This window comes from Chrysoperla carnea, chromosome 5 (genome assembly GCF_905475395.1).
Source record: "Chrysoperla carnea chromosome 5, inChrCarn1.1, whole genome shotgun sequence".
Lineage (NCBI taxonomy): Eukaryota > Metazoa > Arthropoda > Insecta > Neuroptera > Chrysopidae > Chrysoperla > Chrysoperla carnea.
In genome coordinates, this window is record NC_058341.1 from 33732093 (window position 1) to 33746114 (window position 14022).

Genomic DNA, 14022 nt, shown 5'->3' on the forward strand with positions numbered 1-14022 from the left:
TTTGAACCCATTACCACTCAGTTCCAACCAAGCGCAAAGATGCTGATCGTACGTAAAGCTCCCTCTGTCGTGGCTGGTCGCTTTTTATCTTTACAATTTTTTACTTACATACCATTTTAATTGCAATCTTTCTATTTATAAGCGTAATTACAAGTATTCTATTCTTAGTAGACCTATAAAGTAAAACTTCGATTCCAAAGAAACCTAAACACCTCTTAATATCTACATTCTAACTCGACTGAATCAAAAGAAATAAAAATATGTAAATGTAATAATAACTGTTTCATCTTGTTGAAACGATTTATGATTTTAAATACATTCAATTATATTCAATCAATTTTAATTACCTTTTCCTGTACTTTTCATAATCTCTGTATTAAATGCGTGCGTGTATACTAAAAATATTGACACGGTTCACGGTCATATTTTATACTAAAGCATGTTCTTACCAATCAAGTTTCTTTCATCAAATAAAGATCAGTAAAAGTGGTATAAGAAGAAATAAATATTTGGTATGTCGATTTATTATTTTGCGATCTAATGTCTTATTATACCATGTATATGAAATATACCAAGGTATAGTAAGTTTAGTCCGAAGTTTGTAACGCTTAAAAATATTGATGTTATGAACCAAATTTAGGTATAGGTGTTCATAAAATCAAATAATTAGTCCATTTCCGGTTGCCTGTTTGTCTGCCTGTCTGTCTGTCGTCTGTCCGCCTGTCATTACGATAACTCAAAAACGAAAAGAGATATCAATTGGGTCTGTAGGACCCACTTTGTAAACCGTTAGAGATAGAACAAAAGTTTAAATGTAAAAAATGTTCCTTATAAAAAAATAAACAACTTTTGTTAGAAACATTTTTTTTGTAAACATCACGGCTTACACACGAGGGCGCAAATTAGGTGCAAATTTTATTGTATGTATTATATGAGAATATCAGTTATGAATGTGTGGCTATCTAAGAGTGGATATCTTTCTGTATTGACGTGACGTTAAAAAACTAACAATTGTGTCATCAGCACTGTCTATACATGGTATTTCAACAATTAACTCAGTCATTTTTTTTTTCACATGTTAAAGGTTTAGGTTATATACAACACCTTCTTTATTTGCCGATTGTTTGTTAAAACGGAAAATTTATAACGGGAAACGTAAGAATAAAGATTTATTATTATCTTTCGTTATATAGTTTCAACTAAAATACAAAATAAACATAAAAATACGTTGCTTTTTTCTGTTTTTAAACTCCACTGACAAAGCGAAGAGTGTCGGTGCTATTATCGTAGCTTCCCAATATATTGAAAGTCTTTTTTTTCACTAAAAGCTTTAGGCTTAATCGGAGTGATTGTTAAGTTGAATGGAAATCTGTTCATTCTTTTTTTATGGTTATGGCTAAGGATTTCATAATGGTGGGAGCGCAAATCAGTGTATTTAATATATCTATTTGTAACGGAAGTTTATTGTAAGCAGCGCTTCCACCATAATATTATAAGAAATTAAGCATTGAGAATTTTTGTTTATAAAAATTAAAATATTTTTATGAATTTATTCATTGTCTAGTTCGTACGTTATTAGCTGAATTTGAATAATTTCTATTTGATTTGTAACAAATAAATTAAGCTACAATATCAGTATTTTTGATTACCGTTTTTGAACTTTAGCTCATTTATAGGTGACAAATAGATACGTGTATATACTAGCCAATTAAAAAATATATTTAATATATACATAATATATATCTAAACAATTTTAATCGTTATTTTATGAAACATTTTGAAAATATGTGTTTTGAATATAGAGGGTGTTTTCTTAAAAAAGTTTGAATATTTACGTTGTTTTCTTGAATGTTATTATACGAGAAGTAAGAAAAGTATTTAAATGAGAGAAAATTTCAAATTCATCCCTATGCCAAGATTAATTTTGTGCATTGTTAATACGTATTTCGTTTACAATGTAGAAATCATCACTATGAATCAGCTAATCACAGCTATTTTCCTGAGAGATATTATTCTAATTTTGCTGATACAGTTGACTGTTGAAATACCAAATCAATGGCGAGTGGCTTTCTCTTTCAGGAGAATAATTATGACTAGTTAATTGATGATGACTATATTGTTTTTAAAACTCGCATTTGTAATACAAAAAATTTATCTGGGAATTTGAAATTTTATTTTAAATAAATATAGTTTTCATAAGAATTTTTACATAATAAAATAGGTCTATGTTTTTACAGAAAATTACATAATAATAATAACAATAATTATAATAATTAAAAAGTGATTATTAAAAATATATTTTTAAACATGTTTTACTGTAAAAATTAATAATAATATGTTTATCGAAAATAAAAATAATATAGATAACATAAAAACAGAATTATATCAAAGCAAAAATGAAGAATTATTTTTATCGAAAACAAAGTTCATTTCATTAAGAAATATTAATTTATTTTATTTTAATATTAATTAAGATTTCCAATGAAGAAAAAGTATCAAAATTTATTTGAATATAAAAAAGACAATACCTATAATAATTAATTTAATTTAAAAAAAAAAATGTTTTTAAAACAAATACTTAGTTTACTAATAACATTTGGACCACTAACATATGGTTTTGTGTTATTATCATCTTCGGTGGCAGCGGGTACTGGTAATCCAACAGCACGTGATAATGTTTTTCATTTAGGAAAATCATGGACGTATTCATTAGAAACAACTGTTTTATTAAATAATGTTAATCAAAGTGAAAAGAATGTGGGTTTTCAAATTGAAAGTGATATTATTGTTAGTAGTATATGGGAATCATCAGAAAATGTACATAAAAAATTACTTAAAATTGAGGTATGTAAATTTTACTAATTTGGTTTGTATGTTTGGATGTTTGTTACTCAATCACGCAAAAACTACTAAATGGATTTTGATGAAATTTAACTAGTTTACACATAGGATACTTTTTATCTCGGGAAAACGTAAGGTTCCCGTGCGTTTAGAAAAAATCCAACTATAGATGTCTTATGGAAAATTATTCCGGGATAATAAGGAATAATTTAGGATATTTATTTTAGAAACTGATTGAAGGTTTCGCACCAAAAAATTAAAATCTATGAAATTGTGAACAAAAGGAGGAACAAAGTTTACTCCGATCTCGGTCGCTATTTATATCTATACAAAACGTAAAAAATCTTATCTAAGAAAGACTTTTGTCTAATAGGCTGTCGCGCCCCAAAATATATGAAGATCATATTCGAATCAAAAAAACTTATCTAAAATATCTAAATCGTTATTTTTCGAAGTAAATATGAATGAAAATTATCGGAGTAGACTAGAAATGTGTTTTAATAGAATCCCAACAATTGATGTGAGTTGCATCAGGATTGGAATTTCGACCGATTTTTCCTAATGAATAGTTTAAGTTTTTCAACTCTAGCGCCAAAAAACCATCAATGTATTTAATAAACATGAGAAAATTGGAAACAATATTTAACTATAGATACGTTTAATTTCTGGGTATGAAAATAAATTTTGCCCCATTGAATGCGAACTCGGTTCTAATATTGAAACTCTTAGATAAGTACCTATTATGATTTGGTTCTGGTTCTATACTATCAAAGAAAATAAGTTTACAAGGCTTACTCAACTTATTGGAAATTTTTCTACTTCAAAATAGAAAATTAATTTTCGAAAATTAATACATGCGGTTAAAATTTCGTGCGGTAAATATGCAAATTGATGAAACATAATATGAATTCTCACCTAGCAAATCATAGGTCATTCATTTTTAAATAATTATTGATTGTAAAATACATTATATTATTAATTGCATTGATGAGTCAATATTTTTGATTGAATATAATTATCACGTGCTCAGCATTAAATTTACTCTTCAAATATAATAGCACGGATAATTAATTCTCTAATGGATTGTTTTAAATAAGCATGTTTGGCATTTAAGAAAAAGCGTTATAATCTAATACCTAATTTTTTTCAAGAAAATTACTTTTTTCACGAATTTATTTGACGATAAGAGAGATAAATTATAGCTGGTTTGAGAATTTATTTAAAATTGTCAGTTTAAAAATAGGACTGTATCAATGATTCGTATTTAAAAAGAATCGTCATGGTCATTCACATCATAAATGGTATAATTCGATTTAAAAGTAATAAAACAAAATTGACTTTCCTAATTATTTTAAAAAAAATTACTATTTTCAATTTATTTACCGATAAGAATGGTAAATTTTCTTTTATCTACAACTTTTCACTATCTCACCTTATTGAGAAATCCAAGGTAAAATTGCTAGGTTATTCAAAAAACTCCCTAGCTCTAATTAGACCAAATTCTCTGTCGCATTTTTTCAAACCGATAGCTTAAATTTAACGTTATCGTGCTCATATGAAAAGGTAGCACTTTCGAAAAAAGTCGTAGAGAGAAATTTTGGTAGGCTCTGGTTTCAAGTATGTATATTAATCATTTAACAATGCATCCTTTCTGTCCCACGGTCTAAGTATTTTTGGAAACAATAAATGAAAAGAAAATTTTGGTAAATTTTACTTTTTCTAACTTACAAGGAAACATTCATAACTACTTTAATTTAGGTAAACCATTCTTAACAAGGGTTTGCTTGGAAGTAATTTTTGAATTGGTTTGACTGCCGCATTTTTTCTACAGAATAATAATTCTTCAAATCTTTGATCATTTCTCAGTCATTTCCAGCATCCAAAAAGTTAAGGAATTTTTTCCATTACGAGGAATATTCTATTCTAGATTGAATAATTATGGTTCCCCAAAGCTACCTCTTCACAAGTACTTCGCATTCATTTTAATTTTGAAGTAAATATAGATCTCAAATCATAGCTCTAGGAATCACAATGTAGCTCTAGGAATCATTTTTCTTCATTGAATGAATAAAAATGAATAGAAGAGAAATATTTTTGGCACATGCCGCCATGCAATTATTACCTACGTTACAATATTTGAACTGTAAATTTTTGTATTATCATTTATACTTTATCTTAAAAAGGTTATCGTAAGTTCATTTGTCGTCATAAATTTATCGAATATATCCAAAAACAAAAATCCATTTCATTAAATGTGATAAACAGTAAGGCATTATTACAAAATTTGTTGTGGCTAATCAAATTATCTTAATAAAACGATATTTAAATAGAGTAAAACCTCGATAACTCAAATCTCGAAAACCTTGCCTGATGTGAATATTTTATGTTTGCCTTTTCCACAAGTCACGAAATCTTGTTTACTTAAAAATATGGAAACTCAACAACTTGAGTAGTTTGAGCATTGTACTTGGCCCCATAATTCAGCCGATGTAAAGAACTTCCCTTAAACTTTGTCCATTTAATTTATCACATTTTTAAACCTTAAAGGAAAATTTTAAAATAAGTTAAGGAAAATAAATTTCATGAGCGATAAAAGATGCCAAACTGTCAAGAAAAAATATTAAAGAATAAAGGACATCAAATATTTATGTACAACAAAGAGGCGGGTAAAAGCTAATATTTCATAATAAAGCCCGGTGTATGAAGCCACGGGTTGCTTCAGTTAATACTTGATAATAATAAACACTTAACTAATAATTTCTTTTTTACAATTACTCCACAAATGCATTGTTGTAGTTGTTATATTAAATAAAGTAAGTCTTTGAAAGTAGAACGGATGCATTTATCTAAAATGACAATTCAAAATAAATTATAAAAAATAATATAATTATTAATAATAATTCTTCTTTGATAATAAAGGTAAATTGAATTAATATACGAGTACATTTAGCTATTATACTTTTTAAGGCATTATTTATTTATGTATAATCAACTAGCTCGAGACTTATGGAAAAACAACAAGATAAAATTATATCCAAAGTACTTTCGTTACTAGATATCAACTGAACTTTGTACTAGTTACTAGATATTCATGAAAAATGTACCTGGTAGATTGTTTTCTTTAAATAGCCACTCAATTTTTTAGGAACAAGCAATTTTGAAAATATTTTATTTTTATTTTATCTCCTTTTACGTGAATTATTATTCAACAAATTTTTGATTATATGCATAATTACAACAAAGTTATTTAATATTTATTAGTTATTTAATATTTATTAGTTAAAAACCATCAAATACAACAATTTTCTTAAATATCCATTTGGGCTTGATAAAAAATTTCTTTCATGAGATATTTTTTTTCACAAAATTTTACCATCTCTAAGAAAAAGCAGTTCTTATACTGTAGTCTTTTTTTTAAATAATTATTGTAAAAATCGGTAAAAAGCTTTAGTTAAATCTTTTAATTTTGAATAACTCCCAATGTGACTTAACTTGTTTTAGGTTTAAATGCACAGAATTTAAATGCAAGTTCATTTAGGTTTCACCCAAATTTTAGGTTTGTCTCTGTTTGTTTTTCCATATTTTAATTTCGAGTTTTTAAGTGTCGAATTTGTTTTTATTTGGGCACCAAATAAGATATTTGGTTATAAGTACTTATAATAAGAAATATAATTTTTTCGATTTGTTTAATATGAAGACCTTGATACGAAAACTATTAGGTCTTAAACATTTAAGTATTTTTAAATCTAATGAAATTTATTCTTTTGCGGCGCCTATAAAATCGTACTAACCGAATTAATTATCGAGGAAATTTAAAATGAACAAAAATAATTTCTTGTAAATACATATTAGACTGATAAAGCACGTTTGATCGCTTTGTTAATTAATGATTATGAAAATTTATAAAATATACTCACTAATTAAAAGTCACACGTACTTGGTAATCAATGTCTACAATATTGTATAGAATACATTACTTGAAACAACTGCTGCTATCTGGGTACCCATATAGGAAATTACAAGAGGACCAATATTGGTTGAAGCCTCTCTGGAAATTGTTAAACATTAATTTTCTAGCTTGAAAACTAATACTGAAACAATCTCGTATCAGAATGGAAAGATATCATCATTTCAATGTAGGGTGTCAGGTATAAGCCCAAGACTCGTTTCTGACTTCCTTGAAGGCTTGGCAAACCAATGCTGTCCTTGGGTAACGACTGGCAAACCAAGCCTTCATTTATTAGTCTTGGACAATAATTGAACCAGGGCTTGCAAAAGGAACATGATAAGCCAATACTGACGCAGCCTCGATTCCATTGTCAACATTGCCTTATAATATAATATGGGTATTGCTCAAAAACAACATTAAATCAATTTTATGATTCTCAAGGAAAAATGTCGTATCCATAAAGGTAATACCAATTTTCTACGCTTGCCCAAATCATTCGCGCACATATAAATATTTAAAATAAAGAACTCATAAAAATTCATTAAGTTGATTTCAAATTGAATCCGTTCAATCGCAAAGAATGTAATATTATATTAGCTCAATATTCATAACAAAAAATTATGCTATTTAAATTTGTTTCAGGTAGTTACACCAAAATTGTATATAAAATCAAGAAAAGCACCTGCACCAGAAGGTTTTATTTATCACTCATCCAAATTAGATTCGTTACCAAATTTTCCATTTTATATATCATGGAGCGAAGGAATTGTAAATAAAATATACTACGATAAACGAGAACAATTATCGTTGATTAATTTAAAAAAAGGAATTTCCAGTTTGTTTCAGGTATAGTAAATTTTTTGAATTATATATACAAATAAAGTATTACATAGTGAACATTTCTAATCTAATAAATTTACGTAATTATGTGTTTTTCCATAGTTTTGTGCGTACCTACCTTTACTCTTTTCACCCTTTTTTATTAAAACCTTTGAAAATGAAAAAGTTTCAAGTCATTTGCACTAATATTAACGAAGTTATAATGAAAAGTAATAAGAAAAGAAATCGAAACTATAAGAAAGAAGTTAGAGGTTTAAGCCTCGTTTACTGGAGTATAATTACAACAACAAAATTTTATTCCCGATTAATAATAGGACATTTTTATATGTTTCTAGTTTCAACTATTAGATGGAAGTTCAGAAGAAACAGATGCATCTGGTCCATGTTCTGTAATATATTCATCTATAGGTCCACATTCCTTTTCCAAAACAAAAGTTCGGTGTACAAAACCAAATGATTTACCATATTTAAAACATTCCAATCATTTATTATCCAGTACGTTAGAATCCAAGCGTCAAGCAAATTACGAGCTAAATGTTGATAACAATGTAATTGAACGGATTACAACACAAGAATTTCATGATTTTAATGTGGTTATACGTAACGATGCTGGTAGTAATATTCATACGATCCAACAATTACGAAAGAAATCTGATGGAACTGCATCGATAATTCAAGCAAATAATATACAAAGTGTTTTACAAAAGTTGGAATCATCGATTGGTTCAAAATTGATTGATGATGTATTGTTAACTAAACGTGAAGTACAACCGTCAACCATAAGTTTAGCGAAATTAATTAAAGAGAATAAGGAATGGTTGAAAGATGATAAATTGGGAACGATTAAATCAGCAAATGCATTTGTCAAATTATTGAGTGGTGTTCGTGAGGCAAATCGTCAAGATATTGTTAAAGTTTTAAAACATAGTCGAAATAAAGATATTTTGTAAGTAATTTTATTTTTAGTAAAATAAGTGAAATTAGTGTTTCGTCGAGGAAAATGCTTCAAACGAAAAATGTTAGTTTCAAAAGCACACATCTTATATCGACATCGAATTCGATCTAAGTATTGAAGTTCAATTAAAACCTAACTCTTATTCATAATTGACAAAGATTAGATAAACGCTTTAAATTAGAAAGTTGTTCTTTATAAATACGCAAACATTTTTTTGTAAATCGAATAGTTTAAACAGTAATTTATAACAAAAATCTGGCTTTTTGTGGGTTTCTTCATTCGATTTGAACAAAAATGGTCTTTATAGAAAAACAAACCAATTTTATTGGATTTATTGGAAAATTTCTTTCGAAGAATGTCTGCATTTCGCAAAAATTTTGATAAGAAAAAACAGTTTTGGATAAAACTTTTCATTCCTTTTTTGCCTAAACTGTACGGTTTGCGGAAAAATATTTCGAACAAAAAAAATTACTTTTTTAATCAATAACAACTTTCTAATTTGAAGTGTTCATTTATCAATTACCAGTTATGGAGTAGAGTGAGCTTTTCATTGAGCTTGAAAACCTTGATCAAGTTTAATGTTTGCGTACGATGTGTGCCTACACACCCAACATTTTTCGCTTGAATCATTTTTGCCGATGAAAGTTATTTTTCGAGTTTCAAGTATATGTCAACTTGTAAGCCATTCTGTATATACTTTCGAGGATTTCCAGATAGCAAAAATTTGTTTTTCATAGTGTTTATAAATTTAAATGTCTGAATCCCGTGAAACATTTGGGGAGGAAAGTTACTTGATATAATTTTCTTTAATTTAAAAAGATCTGTCTGAAAACCTGTTTCTCAAAGACAAAGTATTTCTTTAGCATTTAACTTTTCTCATGTTTTACCTATTAGCAAATATTTTTTACTTACAAAAATTTTTCAATTCTCAATTACAATTTTAGGCTTCAATTATATGATATTGTTGGATTTGCACAAACTGAAGATGCACATGAAGCAGCAAAAAGTGTTCTAAATTTTGATGATGAAAATGATTTTGATGCAGTTGAACGTTATTTGGGTGCTTTATCAATGAGCTCACATTTATCATCCAATATATTAGAAGATATACTAAAAATATCAAAAAAAGAATTTCAAAATCCTAAGTTGGTTGAAACAATACTTTTAACTTTGGGAGCTATGGCCCATCAATATGAGAAAAATAATGACAACAAAGGGAAATTAAATGTAAGTATTCATTCAATTCAAAGTCCTCCAAATGTTTAAAAAGACTGTATTGATTCATTCAAATGATTCATTCCTTGATTCGGTAAATTACATTTTGCTATGGGTTTGGCAAGCTCTGGTGAAAGACGCATTTGAGACGACCTCTCTCGTGCAAACGATTCCGCTGCTTCATTCCCTTTAACGCCAGAGTGGCTTGGCACGTACCCATATCAGACTGTGTTATTCAGAGCTAGGCGGTTCATACCCACAACCGCGAAATTTATTTAAAAAATTTATATTGAAACTAATTTTTTTTAGATTGTACATAAAATTGAAGAATCGTTACTAAATGGATTAGATTTTTGTAAAGAACAGGAAGATTGTCTTTTAAATCATTTAAGAGCACTGCAAAATTTAAAACACTCAACCACAATTCCACATTTAATAAAATATGCAAGAAACGGAACACGAAAAGTAAATGTTGCAGCAATGAAAGCATTACGAAAGCTTCCAAAATCAGCATGGAATGCTGAAGTACTAAAAACATGTCATAAAATATTTTACATGTACGGAAAACCTTATGATTCGAGCGCACGTACTTTAGCTTTAGATATTATTTTGGAATCAAAACCAGACCAAACGGTTTTAAAAGACTTAATACATTTTTTGTTATCGAACGATCGAGCTTTTGAAGTCAAACAATATTTGGTTCAACAATTGCGTCTCATGTCTGAATCAGACAATGAATTTAGAGAAGTGATATTGGGTATAATTCGTAGCAATCCTAAAATCAATAATTATGCTATATTAGCACAAAAAGGTTTAAGCACTGCTTTTTCAAGATCATTTGTCAATAACCCATCAGTAAATGGTAGTTTAGTTACTGTACAAGAAATCCATGGTGGCATCTTGAAACGTGGCATTGTTGACGTAGTTTTGGAAAACAACGGTGTCTCACAAGAAATGTTTCGGGTAAGTTTAAATAATGATAGTTTCCAAAAAGTTTGTAAAAAGTTAGTTTTGTTTTTTTCGACTCGAGTTTCAGTTTTGTTTTTTGCCCGCGTTTATTGGAAAACCGGCATAACACTTGTCATGGCTTGTTTTATTTTTAATTTAATACTTTTGATTAGTTAGGATTATTTGCCGGTGGTTTAGGAAGTTTTGTTTCTTCTGATACTAATAATGACGTCGACCCAGCTAGTGATCCCGATGAATCAGCAAATGCTGGAATGGAATTATCTGTAATGGGTATTCAGCTAAGACCTTTTGTATTCTTTTCTGGTCAAGGTGAACTTATGGGCCATGTATGGTCGGGAACTGCTTCAGAAAAAACTCCAGCTTATCAGGTAATTTAAAATTGCAATAAAGGTTACTAAGACTAATTGAGAAAAAATAATAAAAAGGTATAAACTTTATAATTTTTAGGCCTTAATTCTATTACAAGATCATTTAGAATACTTGAGATTAGGTGTTGGAATGATTGCGGAATTACAAAATATTGGTGGAACTTCATTTGACTTATCAGGTCATATTCAAATATCGTTGTGGAATAGAAATGCTCAATCATGGGTGGAAAAAACGTAATATTTAAAAAAAAATTATATTATGAATAATTTGTATAGATTAAGGATATAAGATAAGATAATTATTGAATATATAAAAGTCTCTTTAGATGACGTTATGCATCAGCATAATTATCTTCGTTACTTAAAATTTTCTAAAATATAAGAGCATCTATAACGATGCTCTAATTCAAGCGTCCTCATGATGATTGGACGTGCTCATAAAAGACAATACCTTGTGAAATATTGACTTTGTTTTACATCAAATGGGTCTAGATTCCCCACATATAAATATATCCTCTTAGAAACTTGGATCAATGTGATAGTGGCAGATTTTAAAGCCGATAAAATTTTAGATTTAGAAGTGGCAAAGGGCACCACTATTAAATCACTCATATACACAATATGGGAGGCCTCTGTGCTTACCGGAATACCTTACTCAAGTCAATATAGCAAAAAATTATTTTCTTTTTTCCTCCATCATCTTTTCGAATTTATTTAAATTTTATATAGAATTTGGTTATTTAGCGTTTGAATGGTGATTTTCTGGGGTATCAATTCAAAGAAACGAATCTCAGAAGTGTCGACCAGTTGCTGAAGCCCCGCTCGTGTATGATTGATGTCACACAAGTCCCGTTTTTGTATGATTGATGACAATGAATTAATACTTTTATACAAAAATATGTGAGAAAAACGATCGATACCTTTTTAATTTTTCAGGAGTATTTTATTCATTGATTATTCATATCTTAACTTGAGGCTATTTTCCATAATAATTTTCCATTTAACATATTATTAATTGTGATTACCTTTAATTCTAGGGCTGGTATATTGTTAACTGGAATTGTTCGAATTGATACATTATTTGTAAATTCTAAAATAGAATATAGTTTGAGTATTGAGCCAAAATTGAATCTTGTATCCGATATTGAATTTTATTCTGGTGTATCTTTATGCATGCAATTGAAACAACCAGATACAGTAGTAAGGTAAGTTATCACTGAGGATCTACCACGAAATAGACAATGATTAAGAATCTGAGCAGGAACCTGCTCCATAATCCCCCTTTGTGACACATAGAATCGAATTCTTGTTGAAATAAGTAACAAAATATAATACATGTGATGCCATCTATTATTACTTATTGGTTCTATTATCAATAGTATGGTAATACATATGACGTAATTTTGTAAGATAGAATGTTCTTATATAGATATGTATGTACCAACAGAATAAAACATAGTTCGTTACAAAACATAGTTGTGTTCACTTCTAAGAGGTTATGGGCCCAGAAATCAGAATGTCTTTAAAAATTTTTCAATTCAATGGACCATTAGCCATATAACTTTCGTAAATTTTAATTAATAACTGCATAACACATCTGACTTTATGTGTGGTAACTTTTCCGTTTTCACCTAAATTTCTTGCAGTATTCTTGTGATAGATAAAAGAACCTCCGTTTGTGTATCACCTGTAGATTTTTGAAGCTATGCTTCTTTAAGCTCGTTATAAAAAATTGCGCTTATATAATAAGTACACACATACTTTTTAAAAGGAAAAACTCTTGAAAGAATTTTAAAAGGACTTGGAATTACAAATATTTGTGTAATTAAAATTAATAATAACTGAAATCATTAATAGTACAGTGAATCGAAAAATTATAAAAAAAATTTCTCTGTATAATCGTATTTTTTATCTATTAATTTTTTAAAATAAAATTCTATTTTATTTTTAGGCATAATATATATAAAATTGAACGGATACCAGGAAGTAAACATAAACTTCGAAAGTCAACATACAAAGTCAGTAAAGTACCCGGAAAAACGTATGCATTAAATCAAAAAAATAATGAAATGTGCAATGTTATATTTAAGGATAAATAAATAAATTTTTAATTTTTTGTTATGTTTCAATTATTTCAATTGAATGAATCTTACAAGACAACCCCTGAGCTGAAGATTCAAATATTAAAACATTATTTGTTGAAAATAAATACTAATTCGCATCCTTTTTTTTTATTCTATGCAAATTTTAAATAGATTAAAAAAAATTTCGTAGAATGGTAGAAAATTATAACAAAAAAAAGCCCCCTATATTTTAGTATTGCCACCCCAGATGTGTAAATATATAAAGAAAACTATCGAAGAGAAAAGTAATAACATTTATTATTTAACAGAAAATTCTTAAGGAACAAATCTGTTCAAAGCAAACCATGATTATAAATTGACAACTATAAAATAGTATATTACACATCTAGGGAGCAAATTTTTTATGGGTCTAATAACAGAGAGTCTATTTTAATGGAAGAATTCCTTTAGCTTCATAATTAACAAGAATAAAGTATCTACATAATTTTAAAACTTGTTTCACATGCAAATTTATGTTAAATATAAAATTAGCATGAGGTATACAAAAAAGAAATATATTTAGCAACAATAACATTAAAATAAAAAAAACATAATTCAAATAATTAAACTGGTATAAGACAAGCTTGTATTTTGCAAAATGTATGCCATCAAACACAGATACGTTTTCTACGGTTAACGACGACCTTTACCATTTTTTTACCTTCTGAATTTTTTAACTTGGACAATATCTTTTGAATGTAAATTATTTATAAATGAAAGTGGATTTCCTAGGAAAAAAGAGTAACATCAAAAATCTACTCA

General features: G+C 28.0%; 1 protein-coding gene across 1 annotated transcript; it reads left to right on the top strand.

Moving 5' to 3' along the window:
* The first annotated feature begins 2525 nt into the window (after nt 1-2525).
* LOC123299563 (microsomal triglyceride transfer protein large subunit) lies at nt 2526-13253 on the top strand. The gene is made up of 9 exons (XM_044881794.1): nt 2526-2844; nt 7433-7636; nt 7966-8576; nt 9530-9812; nt 10110-10763; nt 10922-11137; nt 11217-11371; nt 12175-12342; nt 13089-13253. The coding sequence occupies exons 1-9, from the start codon at nt 2560-2562 to the stop codon at nt 13234-13236; spliced, it is 2724 nt and encodes a 907-aa protein (XP_044737729.1). The 5' UTR covers nt 2526-2559; the 3' UTR covers nt 13237-13253.
* Nucleotides 13254-14022: the final 769 nt, after the last annotated feature.

Excerpts from the sequence above, each read along its gene's own strand:
- LOC123299563 (XM_044881794.1), top strand. The coding sequence starts at position 2,560 with ATGTTTTTAAAACAAATACTTAGTTTACTAATAACATTTGGACCACTA. Across the intron at positions 10,764-10,921 it reads TCTCACAAGAAATGTTTCGG|TTAGGATTATTTGCCGGTGG; the intron begins GTAAGTTTAAAT and ends ACTTTTGATTAG. Across the intron at positions 12,343-13,088 it reads CAACCAGATACAGTAGTAAG|GCATAATATATATAAAATTG; the intron begins GTAAGTTATCAC and ends TTTTATTTTTAG.